The following is a 26,318-nucleotide window of genomic DNA, read 5'->3' as shown; positions in this document are numbered from 1 at the left end:
TCACCTGTGTTCACATTGCTTTAGTGCCCTGCTCAGTGGCCTGTAAGCTTCTTGGTCTCTTTAGTGCAGCCCCACACAATTCTGTCCTAGCTTTCCCACTGCAATTGTAAACTGAAATACAAGTAACCAGTAAAATCTGAGTATACCATTTTGCTCCTTTTGAAAGTGTTCAATTTGTTTCTGGCCTCCCATTCTGGGGTAGTGGGCTGAATTTTCAATCCAATGTTTCCCTCTCTATACTGACTCCTTGCCACTACTTTCCATCCACACAGAATTTCGTTAGTAGGTGTTTGGGGGAAGTGTTTCAGGGGGAGTGCGTAATCTGTCATTTTGAAGAAAAGTAATTTTGCTTCTGCTTTCTATGAAAGGTTTATGTAGTTGATGTTAGGAATCAGAATTGTGTTGTAGGATTTTAGCATGGTATAGCCAGAGTAGTGGCGAGTGCTGCCCTAAATTTTGTTTTGCTCTGACCTTTCATTTAAATTCTAAAAATAAATATTTCATTGTTACACACCGGCCTGGTTCATGGTCCATTGCGACACTGGGTATTTGTTAAGGTGGGTGTGAGACGGGTTGGGTGCCTTCTCAAGAAAGAATCCATGAATCAAATATAAATAAAAAGGTGTTTTTTTATTGTGCGCCACCTTCAGTGTCAGTGGAAGAAGTCCTGGCTGGAGTGTGCAGTGTCATAAAATCCGTTACAACTGTGAGTCTGGAATCACACGACAGGAAATTATAAGATTACAGTGAAGTGCATCCAATAAAATACATAGTCTGGGACCCAAGGAGATAAATTGTGGAAAAGTAGAACCAGGAGGAACCTAGAAGAAAGGAACCACCCCCTAATTCTTGGAGTTGAATCTTGTGGAACATTTCTTTTGTTGTTTTGATCACCAGAGTCACTGGGAATGTTTCTTCTGACAAGAACTGTCTACCACTTTACTTTGGAAGAGAACATCCTGGCACATTTTCTTTAGGTTATTAGTGTTCGGGTCAGAAGTAGGTCTTTGGGACACAACAGTGACAGACCTATTTTTATTTGACATCCTGACAATTTCACACGTTTTCTTTGAGGCAAAGAAACTCCCCTTAGCATTGGGGACAGAGAGGCTGTTTTTCCCAACCCTTTTTTGGTTAATACAAGTTTATAGCCAAAACCATGCCACTTTTGTGTCTGTGCTTTACTTATGCACCCTTACAACACACGGTTGATAGTAACACTTACTGTGCTACAAAACAACATACCTGCAAAATGTTCTAGTTATAAAAACTAAAATTGTATCATTATGATGCAGGTCTATGTACCATCTATGTACCATCTGTAAGGTGAAAGCAGTGACTAAAAGATTTCTATAGATCACCATGCCTGGCCTGTTTGAGACAGAGTGGGGTAGTCAGTTGTCCTTTTTTGAGTTTAATGCCATCTGTAAGAAAGGCATGGTATCAACGCAAGACAGACACAAGTGATCACAGTTCAAGGGTGTTTATTAAACTGTAAAATGGGTGAGATAAACACCTAATCTAAACATATATCAAAGATGGGAGCCAGCTAAGACCATCAAATAATAATAATACTGTACAAGTGGTGTCTAGTCAAATAAAAAGGGCCTATACTGAGAACCCTATTGCAAATCTTTACCGCTATGTTACAAAATAGTGTGGGATAATGTTCATAAGACCAGAAAAAAGTGTTCACAAAATGATAAATCAGGATGTTATGGCCGGGGTCTCTCTTCCCTGCGTTTTTAGCATGGAACAAGGCAGGACTCTGGAGCACAGCACACTCCTGGGCTTTTCTAACACAAGCTTAGAGTTCCTTTTCTCTAGATCAGGGCCTTCTGTGCCCAAGTCTCTTCTCATGCAGAGTCTTTTGCGTCAGAGGGCCTGATATGTTAAAACAACAAAAGTTCCTTCAATCAATCTTCCCGTCTGGTGATTACTCTTCACCCTTGGATCCCCCTCAGCCGAGTGCCGATCCTTCTTTCAGAGCCAGCCTCCCAAAGCACTTGCCACTTTACACAGAGACTTCGGAAGGGCGATCTCGCCTCGCTGGGTCACTGTTAACCTATGGCCAGCGCGGGCTTCACAAACTGACGGTTCACACAGCGTTCCCCTGAGGTGGGCGCAAATGTCAGTTTCACAATTTCTTCAGTCAGGTTCACACTTTCCACAGTTCACAATTTCTAAATCTCATCAGAAAGCGGGGTCCCCTTCCCGTAAGCTTTCTCTTGGCATCCCTCCGTAGGGTTCATATTTGCCACAGTACATGTTTCAACAAAACGTCGTTCTGTACCCAAGTCTAGGTCTCAGCCCCCTGTCAGGCTCTCTCTAAAGCGCCCAGTCAGGCTTCACACAATTCATTCCTCGTCAAGGTTCTAGGGTGTGTTAGGGTTCCCCGCAATTCGCAGGCATCCCTCAGGGGGTTCACGTCTGCCTCCACAACCTGTGAAAATCTTTTGACTGTTGAAGGGGTTTGTATTGGCCCTCATATGACCACCTTGACACCTCACGCCGGCCTCCCTTAAGGCCTCTTGGTATTTTTTGTTTCTCCTGGTTCGAGAGAGTGGGCACCAGCCAGAGACCTTCGAATGAGGGCCCACGTGGCCACAGACCACTCTCTCTCTGGTGCCAGCTTCCCCCATAAAAGTTCACAGGAGTCTTCCTCTACTGGGCTCAAACCCTTCTCACAAAGATCACATTGGTCTCCCCCTGCCGGGCTCGGACCCCTCTTACAAAGTTCACACTTTTCCAAAAGTTGGTTTTTGGACTCACAGAATTTTGCACCCACTTCACAGCTTCCCAAACCGGCATTCCACGTCTTGGGAGCTGTAGGAGAAACAAGGGGGATGTTTCAATGAGGTCAGGGTCTTACCTCCTGCCCCTCATGGACCTGGGCTTGCCTGTCTGGTCCCAGGGGAGGAGTCCTGCTGTAGGTACTGCCAGGAAACCCCAGCTACCCCTGGTCTTGTCTTCTGGAAGTACAGATCACTACTCCACACTGCAGTTTCCTCTCAAATAGCACGGCCAGTGTTTAGGCGATTTTCTCCTCCTCCATGTCTTCCAGGGCTTCTGTAGCTCACTAGGGCTCTCTCCTATTTGGCACAAACCAGCATCCCCGACTCACTCCAATTGTGCTTTCCTGCTCCGACTTTTATGCTGCCTGGGAGAGACAAGTGGAGTCGGGTGCGAGTAATTAAAGAGGGAGTCCTGACTTAGCCTGGACTCATTAATGGAGTCTGCGGTAGAAAAGGCAGTCTTTTTTCTGCGTCTGTGGATCCCTGTTGGTATTATTCTTCCTCCCAATCTCTCTCCTCCTCGTTTCAGTGACTTTAGAAAAGAACAGAGGGGAGAAATTATGGGGATTTTAGTTTTCATTAAGTTTAGGAAAATCCAGAAAATAACTGTCGAGAAAGGGGGTAGTCCTGTTGTTGCTGAAGGTAAATTGTCCATGAGAAAGTGTGTGTCGGAAAGGGGGGTGGAGGGGTTGTGTTCCTAAATATCCTTCAGTGCAGGATGGGAAAAAGGTATCAGAAGGAAGCGGATACCGCATCTCACCTGGGGTATTCCGCTGCGTGTAACTCCGGGTTCCCCTACACAGGTAACTCCCTCGCTCGTCCACCCCCAGGGTTGGGATCTGAGAGTGCCAGCCCTTCCCTCGCCACCTGAATAAGGGATTCTCGAGGTCTACTTAGGAGAACACCCTTAGGTTTCTTACATATCCCTAATGAAGAGCATAATGCGTTAGTTGGGAGCGGTAGGTGTGTAGCCAAATTAGAGACTCTGAAACCAACATGCCAAGGCCCATATCCCGGTCTCACCAGCAGTCAATACAGTGATGCTGGACAGATCATATTTATTGATTGTATAGTACTGGGTTGTCTGATGAAAAGGTTTGCCTTCTCATATACTTCCTGCATTATTTAGCCTATCGCTTCCTCTTTCTGAACATCTGGATCATTTGAGTACAAGGGGTCCTAGACACGAGAGAGCTGGAAAAAATGTCAAAGAACGCTGATGAGCTTATAAGAGAAACGCTTTGCTTTTTAAAAAAATGTCAAATATGTTGTTTGTGTCATGAATAGTAATCTACGTGTGCATTTGCGCTTTATAAATGCCATGTCATACCATATATCATACCAGCCTGTGTCAAGCAATGGCTATAACGAGATGGCTGTATCACAGAGTTTCTTTTGCTAGGTGTATTTAGATGTTTAAAATGGCAGCAATTAGTACTAGCACACTTGGACTTCCATGTGATGGACAAATAAAAATACAGGCATGCTCCTTTTTGCATAACATATTTCCAAAATATTTTTGAAGAAAACATCTCATGTTGGTTTATCATGTGATGCGCACATTTCATGCCAGGCCTACAAAACATGCATTATAGCTCATGGACACCTAACAGTTACAAATAATTGATTCTTGCTGTATAGCAAGAACTGGGAAACAATGTAGTGAAGGGCCAACAATGGAGTCTAGGCTCAAATCCCAGTTTTGTCAACTAATAAAAGTGTGTGATCCTGCCCAGACATTTATTCTCTGTCTCTAACTGGTCAATCTCCAATCCCCAAGAATTTCAGAATGGTCAGTAACTTGGAGCGATTTAGTTCTCAGGGTACGCTCTGCAAACAAGCCTCACACATGTGTTAACTGGCTATAGTGTTGCTTCATATATTATTTGAGGGACCATTCGTATATTGGACACCACAGCCATTTCTTTCTTGGCTCACTCGTGGCAACCCCACTTGAAAACCGTGGCCCTCTCTGAATCTCAGTCTATGTTTGCGTACGTGGACCTTCCTGGTAGCGTCTACCCTGTATCCACTACTGATGCTATCATATGTGTACTTTCCTTGTGGCTTCCAGTCTGTCTCCTATATCCATGCCTGAGCACCTGTACTTTGTGAGGCTGCTAATCTGGGTTCTGTATCCAACATGTATACTTTTTATCTTTGGTTATTAGGTGGTGCTTTAGTGCCACCTATAAGCTGACACTATTGCATCACAGTACGGCTAAACGGCAAATGGGATGTGAAGAGGGGTCAGCTTGTGTGTGTTGTGTAACGGTTTTATTAAACGGCACACACCAGCCTGGGACTCCTTCCCTGACTATAAATGCGGCGTACAATAAAGCGTCTTTAATTTTTAATAAACCACAGGTTCGTTTTGAGTAGGCCTCCAACCCGTCTTGCACCGAACAATTACAAATGCCTCATGTCACAATGGACCAGGAACCAGGCCGGTGTGTATCAATAAGATATTTATTAAATTATGGTTTAATGAAAGAGCAAAATCAAACAATTTGACGATAGCTACCAATTTTGTGGCCCACAAACACAATAATTCCTTCAGAACACTTCAAAATCCTATCTCAGTTCACATGAATCTTTAATGGCAAAACAGGAAAAAAATAACAATTCTAAGGCAACGAATAGCACTGAGGTTAAGCACTGCCCCTACAGCACTCACCCCGAAACATTAGCTAACTGAATTCCCTTTGGATGAAAGGCAGTGGCGAGGAGTCAGGATAAAGAGACAAAAATCGGATTTGGAATCCAGCCCACCAACCCAAGATAGAAAGCCAGAAAAAAAAGTGAAAACCCGTTTTTGAGCAAAACGGCAGAATCAGTTTTTGATTGTTATTATGCACACAGCTATGAAACAAAATGGAAGGAAATTCATGTTGCTACACTTGTGGAGCTAGGGAAGCTGACAACTTACTAATCCGCACACAGAACAACGTGGAAACAAGGTCGGAACATCGATTTTGGGAAGAAAGCAAAAACACAAGGCAATGGAATTTGTTTTTACACTGGATTTGTGATGACAGGCAGCTAACAAAAGGGGCTTAGCTGTCCAAACCGGAAATCGTTTTTTAAAGACAAGGACACATGCAGGTAGGATGCTAGGCACAAGGGATTGCTCTTAATGGAAACAGGCAAATTTGGTTTTCAGAGATAATTAGACTAATTCTTAGAGACTATATTTTAAAGACTATAGTTATTAAAGAAAGACACTTAGCACAAGGGGGTTAATTTTGACTTTTAACAAGCTTACACCAGGAATTTCCTTACAGGGGAATTAATTGATTTACTTCTAAATAATGCTAAGGACCTACATGGGCTAGTGAGAGATTACTCACAGGGAATATGCTAACATACACAGGCTAATACAAATTCTTACATGGGAAGGTGAATGAATGATATTGGCAATTTGGGACTTTCAATGGGATTTTCAAAGGGATGCAACGTTACAAAAAGAATGGTTTATGCAACTTAGGGCTGGGGTTATTTGCTACTTACAAAGTAAGCCTTGGTTTGGGTTTCTGGACAGCCAGCAGGATCTCTGGTCACTCTGGAAAGCTAGGGCAAGGAATTTGGTCACTGAGCTCTCCTGGATGGGATCCTGGACAGCTAGGCAAGGGTCTGGTCTCTGCACTCTCTTGGATGGAATCAGCTGCCTCTGTCCTCTTTCTCCCGTCTCCCTGGATTCTTGTGTGGGTGTCTGATCCCGTGTCTAGTACACCCTTATATAGCCCAAATAACATCATTCATTTTACAATCTGGGGGAGTATTCTAAAATTACCCCTACCTCCAGGATTGGACAGTCTATCATTCCTCTCTCCACCCCCTGGCCTTATTGGTTCAGGGGAGGAAGCATCATATGTCTGTTTGGTCATTTATGACAGATCTTTGTTTCTCAGGTCCACTTTTAAGCAAAACTGTGTTATGGATTATAACTTCAAACTTATAGTAGCCACCGCCATAAGAAGTAGATAGGCAGTTCCAGTGGGCCACAGGGAATTAGACAGCCTGATCGCCAACTCCATGCGAGATAGCATATCCCTTTGGCACATTTCTGCCCTTTTCATGAAAGGGCATAACTGTTACAATTCTGCAAAGAATTAGACATATTCATAACCTCATTTCCCATCTGTCCACCAATTTTCCTCTTGGTTCTATTTATACATTAGCCAGAAACAAGTTTTTACTGGCCATTTCAGTCCACAAAGTGCTAGAAACAAGTACTTAGTCTCTTAACATCCGCCTGAAAATTGCATGGACAAAATACCATAAAAACAACTTTTTATTCTGGGTGCTGTGAAAAATGCCTAAAATGAATCCGTCTTAATGTCAATTTGCAAGATCTGCCACGTATGGGAAGGCGGTGCCTCATCCCCCACAACAAACTCTCTCCCTGGCTCAGCTTGCAACAAAAGACTTTTATGCAACCCTTTGAAGTTTATCAGTTTCTCCTTCAGAGTGGGTGCTGGAGGAACTCGCACTTCTTGGTCAGGCACTAGCCTCACTGGCTTTCTCTGTCCCCCTGCTAGGACTGCCTTCCAGTCTGCCAGAACAGGTAATTATCATGCCCTCAGCCACCTAATATGTAATTGTTGAATAGTTCACGTCTAGGTGCGATTTCCCATGGGAGGCCAGGCTTTCAAATTGGTTGTTCCTGCCTGAGCCAAACTGGTTTTACTGGTATTCCTGAGCCTTTGCCAAAATGATTGAAGTCTTGTTGGGGAAAACATAATATACATGGCTTTGTCAGACCCCCACCCACAACATATGCACTAACAATTCTGTGCAAGCAAAGCTACCCTTTCACAGTGGCTTTCAAAAGTAATTTTTTTCCTTTTTCCTCTTTCACACGTGTGCAGGCGTATTTTATCTAATGTTTGAGATGCGGTTCTGTGAGTCATGGGATACTTTTTTGTCCTTCTTAAATAAGTTAGCATTTGTAATTGATCCATAGACACAAAGGGGAGACTCTCTGCACAGGGTTCTTTAATTTGACACGGAAGAAAAAAACAAACTAAGCTGTTTTCATTCATTTGCAGTGTTTCAGAGTGCTGCCCCTCATATGAAAGGGAAAGCAAAAGCTGTGTCTGTTGCAATGTGAAATCCTTGCCCGCCCCATGTGAATGAACAGTAATACAAGGCTGTTTCCGGATGTATTACCTAACCTTTTGGCATTCAGATGAAATAAAGCAAACTCAAGGCCATATTTCAATGCAGCAGAGCATAACTTTGTGGTATTTCAGATGAAGACAAAACAAACGCAGGGCCGTCTTGAATGCAGTGCACAACTCTGGTATTCAGATGACAAAACGGCAAATGTAGAGCCCTCTTGAAGGCAGTGCACAAATTTATGGTTCAGATGAAAGGAACAACAATTGTAGAGCCGTTTTGAATGCCGTGCACATGCTTGCCACACATGTGCCAGGGAGAACACAACACAGCCATTTTTGGTGGCAATGTTTAACTGCGGTTTTTGGTTGAAGGATTTCTGTTAGGGCCTGTAAATGCACCCCACAGTTGTTTGGAAATGTATTTAAATCATAGGGCACCTGGCTATGTCCCGATTTACCCAGGTGGGTATACGTTTCATAAACACAATAATCAGGATGAGGAGATCCGAAAACAGGGGCACAGATGTGCTACGTATGAGTATTTATTGTGTACTCACATAGGAAGTAGTAAATGACTAGACAATTTATTATACATTTCTTCCGATAAGCACGGGAGATAGTTAAAAGACACGAACGAAATTGATTATGCAGTGGTAACACAAAGTGTAAGCCTCTGAAATATAGAGGTCAGCATTACATTCGAATACATGTTTCCTCATATATCGAGGGGGTATAAAAACCCACTGTTGCACAAAACAGGAAAATGCACACAACAACAATCATTGAGTTTAGACAGGTACAAAATGGTGATACAGTTGTGGCACGTAATTCGACACAGGAAGTGACACAGGGTGTGTTTCGGCCAAAGAAAAAAGGCTTGGTTATAGCCGTCTTTATGCTGGCCTTCGTCAGGAAAAAGGGCACCAATGGTGGTGCTGTTCGTGATATCTGCTGCTAACAAGGCAGGTAAGTGCTGTCGGAAATCCACGAGAAATACGGGATAACCGGTGCTGGATTAGCACTTGGTGAGAGGCTACAGTTTCCTCAAGGCCAACGTGGTATAGAGACTCACGGTGCCAGAGTGGGACGTAAATGGACCCAAATTGTGATCGAGAAAATGTGCTGCCGTGCTGGACGTAGACTGCTGGGAGCCGGGTGAGTCGGACACCATCGAAGTCGTATAAGACTCCGATACACAGTGTATACACAGTCTTATACGACTTCGATGGTGTCCGACTCACCCGGCTCCCAGCAGTCTACGTCCAGCACGGCAGCACATTTTCTCGATCACAATTTGGGTCCATTTACGTCCCACTCTGGCACCGTGAGTCTCTATACCACGTTGGCCTTGAGGAAACTGTAGCCTCTCACCAAGTGCTAATCCAGCACCGGTTATCCCGTATTTCTCGTGGATTTCCGACAGCACTTACCTGCCTTGTTAGCAGCAGATATCACGAACAGCACCACCATTGGTGCCCTTTTTCCTGACGAAGGCCAGCATAAAGACGGCTATAACCAAGCCTTTTTTCTTTGGCCGAAACACACCCTGTGTCACTTCCTGTGTCGAATTACGTGCCACAACTGTATCACCATTTTGTACCTGTCTAAACTCAATGATTGTTGTTGTGTGCATTTTCCTGTTTTGTGCAACAGTGGGTTTTTATACCCCCTCGATATATGAGGAAACATGTATTCGAATGTAATGCTGACCTCTATATTTCAGAGGCTTACACTTTGTGTTACCACTGCATAATCAATTTCGTTCGTGTCTTTTAACTATCTCCCGTGCTTATCGGAAGAAATGTATAATAAATTGTCTAGTCATTTACTACTTCCTATGTGAGTACACAATAAATACTCATACGTAGCACATCTGTGCCCCTGTTTTCGGATCTCCTCATCCTGATTATTGTGTTTATGAAAAGTTGTTTGGAAATGTACCCACCCATCAACTGCCCCAGGCCAGTGTACTTCCTATGTTAATTTCCACGCACTACCTGCACCTGCCCGCTCCTAGGATATCTTTGAGCTAGTTTTATCAAGCAGTAAGATGAAACGTTGTGCTGTAAATGCCTGCCAGCATTCTTTCAAAACAGTCTTCAGATAGATAATGGCTTAACTGCAGCTATAAACGTGCTGCTAGTGTAATAAAATCTCATGACCAAATGTGCCTTCAGTCACTTGATTTGTATGCTTAATGTGCGTCTTTGCATTGATGTCCTGTGAAAATCAAACATTGGCAAAGCCAACAGTTTTGGCTGGTGGCTAGGCACTGCTTGCATATGCCCATGTACTCTCACCATTTTGCAGCTGTTACCATCTTATGTCCAAGCAGTACCATTACGGCATTGTCTTGCAAATGCTTATCCTATGCACACACACAAGCCAAAACTGTTGGCTTTGTCAATGCAGGTTTACGTGGCTCCTGATCTGTGTCCTGCATGTATACATCTTCTTCATGTCTGCTATTGTTGAAATGAGTCTAGTACCTATGCTGGGACACATCTACCCTCATTGTGGACTCGTAATGTTGCCCTTGAAATGCCACTTGTTTATCCCGATTGAGGCACAGATAAAGGAGTTGGGCGACTTTAAATGAGACGCCACCATGCTTATTTTGACCGCTATAGAAGGATATCAAGTTATGGGTGGTGTGAGGAACCAGAGGATATCTTACCCGCTAGTCCCTGGGGATCTCTCTCTCAGGTGGTCAGGGCACGGCCATCACCTTTAGATCCAGACCGGGAGGGTGGACCAGTGCGGGAGGATCACCTGGGTGAGGGGTCTTCGGAGAATGAGGGTGAGATAGCCGATGGTGAGATGTCGTATTCCCGCCTTTTTTGTTCATCTACCCAGTCCTAATTTTTAATATTTCCCAAAGTCCCAACACCTGCCCTTTTTACACAAACACTGGGCCGAGGAAGAGGGTGACATAGTAACCAGACTAACTCTCTCACATAGTACTGGACATGTCCCGTTAATCGGGTCCGGCAAAATCAGGGACTTTACACTAAGTGCATACACCTGATACTAATAAGCTCTCCTCACATGAATAAAAGGCAATACCTAAAGACACACTCTGAGCAAGGAGGAACACGAGAGTGAGTAGAACTTCCGGGGCAAAGGCACGCCTACTGGAGCAGAGCAGCTGACCAAGGGATGAGAGTAGCGGTCCAAAAACCCCAAGGCTTCCCTATTGGAGGTTGTTGCCTCCGACAGGCTGTGAAAGACGCGTGGAGAAGGCCTGATCCCACAAGTGAAGATTGCATTGTTTCAAGGACGCCAGCGACCCTCCAGGGGTGAACGGCAGAGTTGGGGAGGCAAGGTCAAGCCTGTGGTACTAACCTTGACTCGAAAATCAGAAAGCGCAAAACAAGGAAGAAGCACACAGCTGGTGACATGGCAAGCGACCTGAGAAACCTGTGTGTTGTTAAAGTGAATGAAGTAGCAACATCATATCACAAGCGAATACTGCACACGTGTGGATGAAACACGAAGAAAGGCAGACCCTTGAATGAACTTTAAAGTGAAATACAGCTGCAAGATAAGCGATACTAAGCAACAGAGTGGTTCTGTTAAAGGAAGTAGCCCATTCGAAAGTCTCTATGAAAGGTGCATTGTTTAAAGTAAAAGACCGAACAAACAGCAAGAGTAAAAGAAAATAGTGAATGTTGAGTTGGAGTGGTCCTGTGGTGGTCAGTAAGCAAAACCCACGCACATTCAAAAGACTGGCAGCCGAAAGTGGTCCGAGCCCGATTGAGGGAGATCCAAACTGCAGTAAGCTTGGGGAAGGGAGCCCCCTTGCAACTTTGGGTGAATTGTATTGCAAGAAGTCTGAGCCCGGCAGAGGGGGACCTTCGAGAACTGTATGGTGAAAGGTCTGAGCCCGGCAGAGGGGGCGAACGTTTTGGTTGAAACATTATTTTGGAAATTAGAGAAAAGGAACTTTGAGCGTGGAAGGCCAGGCGGGCCTCCATCCACAGTTGAGAACTGTGTACTGTGTACTGTGTTGGAAGCCGAGCCAGAGTGTGTCATCCTGCCTAAAAGGATTGACTTACCTCGTGAGGCCTAACGTGGGGAGCAGAGCTGGTACAGCCACATTATCATTTGAACACCACCTTTTCCTTTTGCATACATTTTCTCCTTTTTACACTTTTTGTACAAGAGATAGCGCAGGCATTGGGTTTCGTTAGTATAGGCCATTTTGATTTGACCGACTGCACTTAGACTGTTTTGTTTATCGTTTGATGGTCGAAACTACTCCCATCTTAGTTAAAGGGCAGAATAGGAGTTTCTACAACCCCAACCTTATCAATAAAGGTTTTGAAAATTGTATTCATTGTGTCAGTGTCAATATTTGTGATACAATGCCTTTCCTACATTGATGATTGGGTTGGGGGGTGGTGAACAGATATTCTTGGTATGCCTTTATTTGTATGATTTAGTAGGGGAGTCGCAAACGTGCCTGGGCCCTGAAACCCCTCAAGATGGCCCTACGCAAATCATCAATTTCGAAGCGTTGTGTGTCTGACTATAGGATATTTTCATGTCTTCAAATTTCTCTGTAGGAATGACACACGTGGGTCATGCCCATCAGACAGAAAAGGGGCATAGCGAGAGGCATAGAGGCACTGGTCTACAACCTTAATGTCACAATCGCCCCTGTGTTACATAACATAACAGGTGTGTTTGTAGAGCGCATGTTCACTCCCAGAGGGGCATCCTGGCGCTATTGACAGATAAGATGTTTATTGCTACCCAACTTAATAGTACTCATTCTATCGACCTGGAAAGGATGAAGGGCTGAGTGGATCTGCCGGGATTCGAACCTGTGACCATGTGATCAAAAACAGACCATACAATCGAGCCTGGGTTGAGTAGGATCCGAAAACAGCAGATGGAGAGGGAACAACTCTGAAGAGACGCCCCTGCTCAGATGCACATTTGCTATAATCTTTCAAACATTCGTCATGTACATGAGTGCTGATCAAAGTTACTCAGAAAGGTCCCTTTTAAAATTAAAATGTGCAAATATATACATGCATACATTCCAAAACTTCGGAATGAAACTTGTTCCTGTAGATATGCGTGGCTTGGTTTTCTTTTATTTCGAATCAGCAACTTCGGGATCCTCTGTACATAAAATGAAAACGAGACACCCCATGTCTCCTGGTGGTTGGGCTGCATAAAAATAGTGCGGGAGGAGGGGTGGGTGTGGCCCCCACCAAATGTTTTGCCCTGGACCTCAAAAAACCCAGAGAAAGCCCTGCTGATGGGTGTAAAGAAGGGACAGTGTTGGGCCGTTCAACCTTTTCAAATGAAAGGGGCCTTGTTGGGGCCCTGAGCAACTGTCCCCATGTTGCCAGCCAACAGTCTTATAACACGGAAATACAATCCTTTATATATTTACTTTGGGGGGCTTAAATGTGAGCTTTGCAGTGCTCCCCTTACAAGCTTTGTTTGCTGTAGCCCTTCAGGCCGTGACTTCCATCAGGTATACACAAATGTTAGCAACTCTGTCACTGCTTCCTCCACATCAGCCCCTTGATGCCAAAGATGCTTTGTAGCTTTTCAGTGGCCATTTAGTGTTTCAGGCTCCCTGCTGGCTGGCCGTCTCGTGATAATCGGCGGCTGTTTACCTCACCTTTGTCACCATTGTAATGTATGCACCTCCTCCCCCCAGGCCCCAACTGTTTCGCTCTAAGCAAGGGCCAAGGCGAAAATTGAGGGGGGGGGGTCAGGGGGACAAATCCCCCCACAATTTTAAGCAGGGGTATATAATGTCATTTTATCCCCCCCCACAATTCTCTACAATGAGAAGCGAGTCGAGGCGAGGGAAAGGTAAGGGTTATTTTTCCAGCTGAAGAGTGTGTGTGAAAGCTTTGCTTGTGCAAGCGCTGCTTTGCCTGCAGTGATATTACTTTTCTATTCACGCATTTGAGGGACACAGGCGGCACCGTCCGGGCAGGGAAGAAACCCGCAGGTGCCCTCTGCTGAGTGACTGCTGCTCCCTCCCCTGTGCTTACATCACATGATGCACAGCAACCAGTGCCAAGTCTGCCATGCGTTGAGGAGGACTAGGCAAGTGGAAGTGGAGCAGGCAGGCAGGCAGCAACGTGACCTCTGCCCAGCGTGCCAGTCGGGCGCTGCCATATTGATTTTGTGCTTGAAGCTGACTGACATTGATTTCAGGTGAGGACAGGACTGGTCCGTGTGGTGCGACCATGCGAATGCCTGGCCATTAGTACTTACATGCCGCCCTCAATAAGAGATCACAGAGAGACATTTTCTATTCTGTCCTTATTTGTGGGTATTCGCGCGTTCCACCGATTGGGAAGGCACTGGCAGGGTTCGAAATACTCCACTGTTACCAACCTCAAGTCTTACATGAGCCTGGAAAGGTGGCACTTTTACTAGTTGGGGGGGTGTCGCCACATGCAGAGTTTGCTGTTAAGTTACGCAAAGCAGGCCACAGACAGTCATCGTGGTCTGTGGACGAGGTACGCAGGCTGGGCCTGCGTCAGGCTGGCCCTGGGGAGATTTCCCCAGAGTTGCTGTTGGTGAAAAGAATATCTGCCCCTGAATTAGAATTTGCTCCTGTACTCGTATTGCTTGCTTTGAGCTCTTTATTTTTAGACAGTATTAAAATTAAATGTCTACTATGAAAGTGCAAAAGTCAAGCGGATAGTAAAAACTTTATATCAGCAATGAAACAAACATGGGGGCCAAGAGGCTTCTTTTCATGCGAGTCAGGGGCAGGGGCGCACCTTCAGGTTGTCCTGGAAAAGCAAAACTACAAAACCCAGAATTGCTGCTGTCAGGAAAGCCTGGACTGGCTCACACAGTGTAAGACGTGCGTGGAGGCACTTTCAACTAAAAAGTCAACAATGGTTTGTAATGCAGATGTTGAAAACAATTTGAAATGCGCATGTGCACCAGTAAACCAGCCTCTCGCAACACCTGGGAATATGTGCCAACATACCCTCTACTATATTGCTTATTACGCTTATGCCCAACATAGCAAGTAGAAGTACACCGTCTTCGATTTATGACAGCTAAACTGCTCTGCATGTATTTGCAGAGCAGTGAAATTCACTCTAAACATCTTATGCACCACCATCGCCTGCGTGACTGTGGAAAGGGCAGCCCATCCATTCACATCAGATTGTATTCTGGTAATTGTAGTTTGGATTTTCCCTTTAAAATTGTAGGCCTACAAACCTACACACGCTGCTCCAAATACACGATGGACGTACTGGACCATTGCTATCTGCTCCGGGCACAAGCCGAGAGCGCTGCCTGGGAAAAAAATCTACACTTTAAAAAATGTTTTAACACAAATAAAGCATGTAGTAAATGTATCGAGTCAACTAAGGTGAAGTAATTACAAGCTTCTAATTTCCAAAACCTTCTTCGATTTTTCATACAGCACACAGCAGCAAATATATACACACATAGAACAGTAAAGTATATAGAAAGTAGAAAATCGAAACTTAACCTGGACACAGATCACCCCTCTACACCCAAGACGCCAGAACCAGTTAGGACTAACAAATTCACCTTCAGAGCAGTGACCATTACAGAAACAATTGAAATCATCACCGGCCTAAAACCATCCAGATGCAAAGGTGATACCTGTCCAGCCACACGAATAAAAGAATGCATACAGGAACTAGCACCATTCATCACGGCAGTAATCAATAGCTCCTTCGCCTCCAGCTCCATACCCGACGAGTTAAAGGAAGCCTGGGCATTACCCCTACTGAAAAAACCGACTCTCGACCCTAACATTCCCACTAATTTTCGACCCATCACTAAAGTACCGTTCTTACTAAAAATCCTCAACCGTGCAGCCTTTCTGCAAATCCAACAATTCATAGAATCCAACAAACTATTAGGACTAAGACAATCAGGATTCAGACCCGGTCACGGTACTGAGACAGCACTGCTCGATCTTAAAATACAGATGGACCAATTCAAAGACAGAGGAGACCTTTTCATTCTCCTCCTATTAGACCTCTCTGCAGCCTTCGATTTGGTCAACCATAATATATTATGCCACCATCTTGAAACTGCAGTACAATTCTCACCAGAAGCCATCAAATGGACTGAATCCTTTCTCTCCAACCGTACAACGAGAGTGTTCTCAACTAAAGCAGCCGCCAAACCTACACCAGTGACATGTGGTGTTCCACAAGGCTTGTGCGTATGCAGGGATGTCATTTCACCAAAATGCCAGGGGTAGCAGAAGTGACATCACACAACCCTTGACCCCTGAAGACATCACCGAAAGTGATGTCATTTGACCCCACCCCAAAGTGATAACGCGGGAAGCGGTGGAACACGACCTTTCACCCGTTGACAAAACAGGAAGTGGCATCACATAGCATTGTACACTACGAAAAATATGGTTACGATATCACTATAATGTGATCATTTTCTACAAGAAAATATCATTAAGATATATATCATTAAATCAGTGTGTATAGGCCCATATTACCAAATTACTGTGAATGCGAGCAGACGTCCATGACCAAATGATAATGATGTGGTGTTATATAGCACTTACGCTTAAGCGCTTTATTTAGAAAAAATATACACCCAATATCACCCAACCTGTGTTGGTACTCATTTATCGACCCCAGAAGGATAAAAGGCTGAGTTGAGGTTTAAGAACAGACTAGATCAGTGACTCACCCCCTGAAGTGTGCCTGAAATAAACCTTTAATGAGTCTAGCAATTATTGTATAGAATTCCAGAAAAACACATTATTTGGTATTCCCATTCTTTCTCATTTAGGGTCAGTGCTGAAAGTGTTAGACTTGTGGCACTCCTGTTCTTAATTTCCTTCCTTTTTTAAGGGGCCTGAACAAGAAAGCCAGCCACTTAAGAAGTAAAGAGCCACATGGTGCTGGCCACAGCCCAGGAGCTTGCATTACAAAAAAAATTAAAAAATGTTGCGGGGGGCAGTTGCGACCTCTGGCGACCCCTAAATGTCCTGTGCGTATCACCAACACTATACAATGCCTTCACGAAGCTCCTATTCTACAAACTTGACAACATGGGCATTACATACACCAATTATGCAGATGATACGCAAATACTCATCCCAATAACAGGCTGTCATGATACGGACACCCTCAACATTAACAAAATGTACCTTTCCATCCAGGCCTGGATGGCACAATATGAATTGTGCCTTAATGATGACAAAACTAAATTCATCCTAATGGGAAACAAAATTAAACTGGACAATTTGCCCAAAAAATGCAAGTCTTTCAACGATGACGGCAATAACATCCAAGTCACCAAAGAAATAAAACACTGGGAGTTTACATAGACTGCTCTCTCTCACTTATCAGACAAGTCAATTCCATTGTCTCGTCTGCAGCCTACACGGCTAAACTTATCAGATCCAGTAGACCATTCCTCTCAACAAACAATAGCATCACCTTAGCAAGAGCATGGATCCTATCCAGGATAGATTACTGCAACTCACTCTTCGCAGGCACTAGCACAAGGAACATAAACAAACTCCAAGTAGTGCAAAACAACGCAATCAGAGCAGCATTAAATATACCCAAGAAAGATCACATCTCTTCCACTAGGCAAAGTTTACATTGTCTCCCGGTTCATGACAGAATTAAATTCAAAATACTTACACTGACTCACAAATGCCTAGCCAACAAGGCACCAGCCTATCTCAACAGTCTGATCAACAGAACACAATCTAACAGACCGACCCGATCCTCCTATACCAATTCTGTCTCTGTCCCAAGATTTAAGAGAGTAAAAGCAGGAGGGTCCAGCTTCCCGGTAGTCACAGCTAACCTCCGGAACGCTCTACCACCCAACATAAGAAATGACACCTCTCTCTGGTCCTTCCGAAAAAGACTCAAAACCAGATTATTCAGTTCAGGACTACAGTAAACAATAACCTGTACCTACCAGATCGTGTACATTTGCAATATTGTGTAAGCATGTAACAGCACCCTTGCAAATCTGACTGCCGGGTAACACTGTGTAAATATGTAACAGCATTTTTGTATGTAAGCCGCCTCATGAAACTGGTTGAATATACCAAAAGCACTGTGTAACCATATACTTAAGCACGTGCGCCTTGATGTGCACCATACAAATGTCAAATAAATAAATAAAATATTTAGAAGTTGCTGCTCACCGCCAGCCTGAGTCTCACACAGGTGCACTGGCTTGAAAGCCGGGACTGGCGGAGTCAGAGATTCTGTGAACATGAACCCTGCAAGTGTTTCTGTTGTTTTGGTAATAGAGCCAATATAACTTCCAGTAAAGGGTTGGGCTGAATATTGGTGCAGCGGTCCTGTCCCCTGTGCCCCCCAGATGTTAGGTTACGCCATCCTGTTGAGATGGGCCCCCACACAACTCCAGCCGGGCCTGGGGAGTAAAGAACTGGTTGAGGAGCGCTCCATTCCAAGGCAGCAAAATGGCCACAAATGCCCGTGGCGCAGTGCTCCTCGGCTTCCTGCAGGATCTCTCGCAGCCGCCCTCCCCCTGCCCCAACCTCAGCGCCCCGCTGCATTAAAAGGTGTCCCTTTGATTGCCACAGCTTCAATATCTTGTTCATACATCGATTGCTGTCATGTCATTGAAAGAAAGGGATTAATAACCGGGTGTGCAGAAGAGGTCAATACTCCCGAGCGCACCTGACAGCATACAGTCAAAAGCCCTCCCCAGGGGAGCATGGGGGGCGAGGGAGGAGGAGGAGGTACAGTGGTGGGGACTATGGAGAGCAGTGCGTGTCTGTCCCTCAATGTCCGTATGTGTAGTTTATGCACATCCCGGATCCTGTGTGTTAAACAAATGCACTGCTTTTTTCCTACCCTAGGGAGCAACATCGCGGGGCCCCACAAGCAGGCCGTGCGCCTAACAAGCTCTTCCGGTCTCCGCCATTAAAACAAGTCCTCACTGCAACTGTCCTGGCACATATAGACGACCCCCCGAATAACTGACAGTGGACGACAGCGCGCGTGCGTGTGTGAGGGAGAGAGAGGGAGGGTGTGAGAAAGTGAGACGGAGATCGCGGTCTCTGTGAGAGGGGGTGTGAGGGAGAAAAACCTCAGAGGGAAAATAGGAGACTGCTTGAGAGAGTAGGAGTGTAAAAGAGTGAGGTTGTGTGTACGTGTGTGAGAGAGGTGGGAGCAGGCCCGTCCAGTCCCTCCAGAACCCTCTGTATGTGAAGGAAGCCTGTCCCTCAGCTACCGAGGACGTGTCACCACCACCCCCCTCCAACCCACCCCCCCTATGAACCCCAGGTAAAGGCCCCTTTTCTTATCATTCAACGCTCGTTTTATTGCCTCGACTCTTGCTGGAGCCTTAAGGATATCCTCCCTCCCCCAATGCAATCTGGAATGATGCGATTTCCAATTACCGGGTACAAAAGGGGTCAGCACAAATCCTGGCAATTAAATCGCAAATCATAGAGCAATTCCAGGCCGCAGAGAGGTGCTGGGGTCACACACCGTGTGCTGCAGACTCGAGCTGGAAGACACGGACTAACGTGCAATTCGGTTCTGGCTGCCCGTGGGTGGCAAAGGTGGGCGATTCCTCTCCAGGCCAACGAGCAACGCGTTGCCACATGTCCTAAACGGCGCCTGCAAGGGCTGTGCACTCGAGCGACAGCACTGCTGCCAGGCTTGCCGTGCACAGACCTCAGGCAGCAGAGCTAAGAGATTTACAGCCCGAGTGGCCGCTGTGCGGTCTGCAGCCTGGCCTGGCCTGCAAGGACTGTGCACCAGAATGTTCGGTAGAGAGCAGTTGGGAAAGCGAGAAGCAGTTGTAGCCCTGCTGCTGGAGGCACGAGTGGTGTCCGTGTGCTCCTTGGAATTTATCAACTTAATAAAGCAAGTATTAATCTTCTACTTGCCTGGCCATGAGCAACTGCAGTTAGCGACGAGCAGCTAGCTTCCGCCATACCTGCCTACATTTGTAGAGAAGAAACCCGGGGAATGACGTCACCGACGCCACGCCCCTTTAGGCAAGACTCCAGTCAACCCTCCCGCCCACATTTTTACCCCCCCCCCCAAGGGCATCAATGTAAGCGTCATAGATAAATAAACAGAAAACACTGGATGAGACCACAGGTCTTGCAGTGGTTGCATTCTGTGCTGACCGATACTGCAAATGATGCTTGCAGCAACTGTGAAATTATCTCCCACAGAGTGTACTGCTTCCCGACCCGAACCCCCGACTTCAGTTGACAAGACTCTTTCACTGGCCATTGTTACATCTGTCCGGTGCTCACAAGCTTGAGCGCTGCATTGGGTAGTGCGACATTCAAGGGGAGCGTGAACAACTGCAAGGGAAACGGCTTAAAACAAAGCCGAATTAGAGCAAAGGGTGGCTAAGCGTTCTGCGCGTGCACCGGGAATTGGGCTGGTGTACTAGAGGAAAGGCCCCTACAATGCGAGTGTGCGTGCAGCTGTTTGGCGCTAGTCTAACTCGTTAATCCATTAACTGAAGATTTTTACGTTTTTTACTGCAAATACTTCATTGGAACCAAAATAAATTCATATTTAGTTAACTTCACATTATAAAAGCAATATTCCCAGTATTATTGGACTTTAATTGCATTGTGGAGCACTTCAATATTATTGTTCAAAACGTTGTTGACTTGTGCACAGTGATCATCATCACTCCTCTTTACTCCTTACTACTTCGTCACAATGATTGTCCACACTTATAATCCTAGTTAAAATTGAGCTAAGGACAAAGATGCGGACCTTTGCAACCCAAAGCAAATTAATAGATATGAAATTTGGCAAATTTTCATATATCCCAGTTATTAATTTCTACAAAGTTGTCCAGTCATTACGTATGTCACACAGGCAAAGCAACCACAAAACCATCCGAATTGGGACCTTTTAGAAGGAACATATGGAAAAAATGTTTATCCTTTCCTCAGAGCATCCCAATGGCAATTCTATGTTATGAGTTAGGTGCAGTGCCCGCATCTACAATAGTTGCATGGCAAGCCCTTGCTTTACTGAACAAAAATGTATTCACAATCTAATGCCGTTATCAACTACAGCTCTAAATGGACAGCAGAACAGTCCTCTTTATGCTTTGGAAACCCATTGCAATGAAATCCCAACGAAAGCGGATATCACTTAACTACTGCTAGAACAGTCAGACAAAGCGAAAATTAAACTATGGCATTGGGACTGGTGTCTAACGTGGGAAAAGTGTAATACTTATTCTATCTTACACAAAGAGGACTTTCAAATTAAACCTCTGCACATAGTCCTGCCCAACATGTTGACATTTCGGAACCCTAAGTATGCAGCAACCTTACTAAGGATTTGCTTAAATCTCTGGCCAACAAAAGTTCAAAAGCACTTCACTCTAAGCTTCCAAATATGGACCTGATCTGTAGATTTTGCAATGAGACTAACTAACGAGAAACATTACAACATCTAATCGTAGAATGCCCATTTTTAGCACAATTGAGGGAAACCATTTTTTATTTATTTTTAGTTAATTTAGAATTTTAACTAGAGATGTAATGTGGTGAAACATTTTCATTGCTACTTCTATTTCGTTAAATTGTGCCACTGTGAACGTTCTTCTCATCTTGAAATTGCATGATGATGAATACCTAGACAAGTGAAATAGGATTATGCTTGCTGCCAATTGCTCATGGAATTGTCACGTTTTATATCTACATACGCAACAAGTCTCATGCCCAAGAAAAGAACCTCATTTTAGATCAGTTGTCTATGGGCCTATGTGTATAGCTTTGAAGGGGTGTTCAATTTTAGTATCACTGTGTTAAATTGATATTAAGGAACCATAATATACATTCTTCATTCCAATCATTGACATTGTTTTAACAAGATCACTTCATATCAAAGTATGGTATAGTTGGAACATTTAAATACTCGTTTTAAATTTTGTTTTGTATCTATTCTTAACTGTATGTCTATATTTGAAAAAGTTGCAATTTATCAACTAAAACAAATAAAAAGTAAAAAAATTCAAATAATCCTAGTTAATAAAAGTAATTGCGCGATCTGAATGACACCTGGCCTAGTAGGATTGTTGTCTGTCCTCGCTTTGTTCCCCTCCCTTGCCTCGTCGCGCCCTGAAACACTTGTGTATAGGCGCGTTATAAATGCCTTATCATATCATTATCATATCATAATCCTTGATATTGTAACATTCAAGGAGTGACAATTCTCCTGCCTCAACCATTCCTGGCATTATCTGGTGAACCCCCCATTCCGTGGAGGGAGTGGAGGGAGTGGAAGGAATACTGGGGAACTACATGGGAACAACTGAAAACGAACATTTTACAATGGCAAAAAAGAAGAAATTATTGTTACACTCTTTGGGTCCTGAGGGGTACCAAATTTATAGAGAATTGCGTCCATTGAGATCAGGAGATGTGATGGGGGCCAATGAATATGAACAGGTGTTGAGGAGCCTGTATACCCATTATTACCTTAAGACTAATGTGGCAGTGAACAGATATTATTTCTATTCAAGGAAACATGAAATGGATGAATCAGTGGATGAGTATGTAAGCACTCTCAAGAAGTTAGCTTTGACCTGCAATTTTGGAAGGGGACACAAGATGCTCTCATAAGGGATCATATTATAGACATACAAATAGTAGTGTTATCCAGGAGAGGTTATGGATGTGTGGAGATCCTTCATTGGAAGAGACTATTTTGATTGCTTAGGAGGTGGAACATACTACAATGTGTACTAAGGCAATAAAGGCGAAAGATAAGAGTTTGCTTAAATCGAAAAGTTGCAGTGGTCAAGCCTAAAGAAGGGAAAGCGACATCTGTTAGAAAGTTAAAGGAGACTAAAAATAAAGATGTTGGGAAAAAATACCAAGTTTATAGAAGCAGGAGGAGAGAGAATGAAGGCTCTTGTGGGGAATGGTATTGTTGTGGTAAAAAGGGACATTATGCAAACTCACAACATTGTCCTGCATTGAACAAAAAAGTGCTCCAATTGTGGTATGAGAGGTCATTTTAGGATTCTATCTAGGACTAAAAAACAAGGAAGTAAGGTAAAATGGGTGCAAGATGGGGAAGATGAAGAAGAAGAAGAAGAACAAGAAGTAGTCATCACAATTGTACGGGGTAATAAAAAGGGATCCCCCAAAACATTTAAAATTGATGGGGTGAAATCTGAATTGATGGTGGATTCTGGTTCACCATATTCTATCATCATGAATGATAAGTGTGAAGAGCTATGTAAAAAGGGTTATAACCCTGAGCTGAAGAAACTGGACATAAGAAATCATCGAGCTTTTGAAGGTTTGGTTATTAAGATGCTTGGGTATAGAATGGCATTGATTGAATTCAAGGGACAATTTGCGGGAAGTGAAGGTGTATGTGGCTAAAAAGGGTGTGAATGTTTTAGGTCGGGAAGATCATGCCAAACTCAAAAGAAAACTTAATCCTGGGGTTGAGGAACCAGTATCAATTATGATGGCAAATGGAAAGGATGAAGTTTGTAAATATACCAAAGGTAAGGAGAAATAATTATTTCCTGGAGTGTCTAGTGATGAAATAGGGAAACAAGGGATATAAGCCATAAAATCGAGCTTAAGGCTGGTACTGCACCAATCCAGCTTTTTCCAAAGACAACACTATTCAAAATGCCAAGGAGAAATTGGAAATACAAGTTAGTGAATTTGTTAAAATCACCACTAATAAAAAAAAAATGGAGAAGCTAAGAAAGGACATTCAGAACTTTTCTAAAGTAACTGTACATCCATATCTTAGCCCGGACTATACAGGATCAACATATTGGAATGACTACAATAGTCAGAGTTTTCATCAAGGTCAGAATCAATATAAAAAGAGTGTGACATTTTCAGATAAGTCCTCGGAGGATGGCGATGTGAGAGACTGGAAGATCTCGCAGAGTAGAAGGCCTTGGCGTAGGAGTAACTCAGGGGGAAGAAGGGGAGATTATTCGCAGCAAAATTACCAATGGCTAAATTTTACAACTACAAACAACCCCCCGCAGAGTTACCCTCCTCACAATTACCCACCACAGGATTTTCCTTTTCTTCCCCCAGATCAGGGCCCTCCTCCGATACCCAGGTTTTTTGAAACACAGAAGGCGGCGTACAGGCAATAGATAAATCGACAGCAATATTCTTATATCTGGGAAAATATGGACTGAAAAAAACCATAATGTATTAGAGAAAGGCTTCTCCTTCCTTCCGATGAAGAAGCCTAGCAGAATGGATGCAGAAATTGAACTCTGACAATTCTTCCCGAAAATACGTTTAAAAGAAATTTTTGGCTCTGAAACTAACGAGATTCCATTGATTGGGGGAATCGCTCCCTTTAGGCCTACGTCTGTGTTCACACCATCTATACACATCATTTCAACAGAGACGGCCACACTTGATAAGGCTGTCCTTAGGGAATTCCATCCGATTTATGATCATGCAGATTATAAACATAATTTGAGCTTTAATTTCAACAAGGCAGACTGGGACCATCTTTTACAATTGTTTAATGATGAGTCCATAGTTATTAAAAAAAGGAGGGATTGCTGTCTGGGATGTGGGAAAATATGATTCTGAAGTATTAAGACAGTTAAACAGTGACTTCCATTTGAAACTTAGAGGTGATCCTACAAGTGTAATACAAAATAAGATTTCGCAAATCTCCAAAAGAGGTTTAGCGGAGGGATTTCTGACCAAAAAAGAATTACATTTTCTTAATTCAGATACTATCAGGATACCTTTGTTCTAAATACTGCCCAAAGTCCATAAGGACCCTTTAAATCCTCCAGGTAGACCCATGGTATCACTATGTGGTTCTATCCTGGAACCTATTGGGCAGTTTTTCGATGTTTTCTTGAAACCTTTGCGGTCAAATATTTGACCTATTTGGCTGACACTACGGATGTGATAAATCAAATAGACAAACTCCCATTTGATTGCAAAACAGGTGTCCTTTTTACCTTAGACGTGGAATCTCTGTATTCCAATATTCCTCAGAGAGAATCACTAACTATAATGAAGGACTTTCTAGAGGAAAGAGAAGAACAGGTGTTAGTACCTTGCAAATTACTGGTTGAGCTACTGGAAGTAGCTTTAACAAAAAAATGTTTTTCACTTCAAAACAATATATTATTTGCAGATGAAGGGGACTTCTAGGGGGGCAGCGTTCGTCCATAATTTTGCCACCCTAGATTTGTGGAAATGTGAACAATTGTTCATATTGGCTGATACCAATCCTTTTAGACAAGCGTTGACATTTTACAAACATTACATAGTTGACGTTATTATCTGGGACCTTACAAAGGGAGATCATAATCTTTTCCTTGAGTGTATAATTTGCCCTTTACCATGCATTCTGACACCAGATAGTTACTATTCTCGGAACTTGTAATTAGAGAAGATAATGGTCACTTAATCGTTGACTTATTCTGCTTGGAGACTGACAGGAATACTATCTTGAGGTAGGACAGTTTCCATTCACAGGCTCTTCTAAACAATATTCCGTATGGGCAATTTCTTAGGGCTAGATGGAATTGTACAAATTGAAAAGATTTTTACAATCCAGTCAGACCCGATACAGGATTGTCTATCTAAAAGGGGTTACTCAGCTTGATAATTAAGACAATCCAAAAAGAGAGCTAGAAATCAATGCAGAGACAACCTTCTGAATAAAAATGGAAGGGTAGAGAGGCGGAACACAAAGTTAGTATGATCCAGGACACATAATACACATCACAACGAGATTGGGAAAGCTACCGCGAGACATTGGCACCTACTACAGCTGAACAATCCAGCTTAACAATACTCTATGTTTGCTTTAAAAAAAAAAAGAAATCTAAAGGAATGGTCATCTCAGGCAGATATAGGGTCCAAAGTGAGGGCACCAACTATCACATCCATGTGGAGGATGTCACCAGTCACAGGCCATTTCCAGTGTGGGAGTTGTAGTAATTGTAGTTCTACATCTTCATGCAGCTCTATTGTAGTTAATCAAAAAACATGGACTTTACGAAGTCATACAACATGTAATAGTAATAATGCCATCTATGAATTACATGTCCATGTAATAAGACCTACATTGGGAAAACTTCTAGAGCAGTAAAACTAAGAATTACTGAACATAAGTCCCTGATACGGACACAGAGTTTAACATCTCGATTAGTTACTCACTTTCTGGAAGAAAATCATGGGCCTGATTATTTCAAATGGTGGGCCATTGAAAATGAACAGGGGAGCAGTGGACAGAATACATCAGTCAAACTATGGAATCAGTTTATGTAAGGACTCAGGTTGGTTTGATAAATATGAGAAGTGAGATACAATGCACTTGTTCATTGTCATCAACATGAATTTTGAGAACTTTGCTAATTTGGAAAATGAATG

At 43.7% G+C, this 26,318-nt stretch overlaps 1 protein-coding gene across 3 annotated transcripts in view; it reads right to left on the bottom strand.

Annotated features, from left to right (window-relative positions):
* The window catches only part of SKAP1 (src kinase associated phosphoprotein 1), a 2,196,308-nt gene that overhangs the window by 622,532 nt on the left and 1,547,458 nt on the right, over positions 1–26,318 (bottom strand). The window contains exon 1 of one of the 3 annotated variants that reach the window (XM_069634620.1): positions 19,417–19,569. The exons of the other annotated variants lie outside the window; for them this stretch is intronic. Coding sequence (XP_069490721.1) covers positions 19,417–19,534 — 118 coding nt within the window. The 5' untranslated portion in view covers positions 19,535–19,569. Of the gene's footprint in view, positions 1–19,416; positions 19,570–26,318 lie in introns of those variants that run through there. 3 annotated transcript variants of the gene reach the window in all.

The sequence above is a fragment of the Ambystoma mexicanum genome, chromosome 13, assembly GCF_040938575.1.
Source record: "Ambystoma mexicanum isolate Mex_15411 chromosome 13, UKY_AmexF1_1, whole genome shotgun sequence".
In the NCBI taxonomy this organism is placed as follows: Eukaryota; Metazoa; Chordata; class Amphibia; order Caudata; family Ambystomatidae; genus Ambystoma; species Ambystoma mexicanum.
Note: the sequence above shows the minus strand (reverse complement) of the source record. Positions and strands in the feature narration are given on the sequence as shown.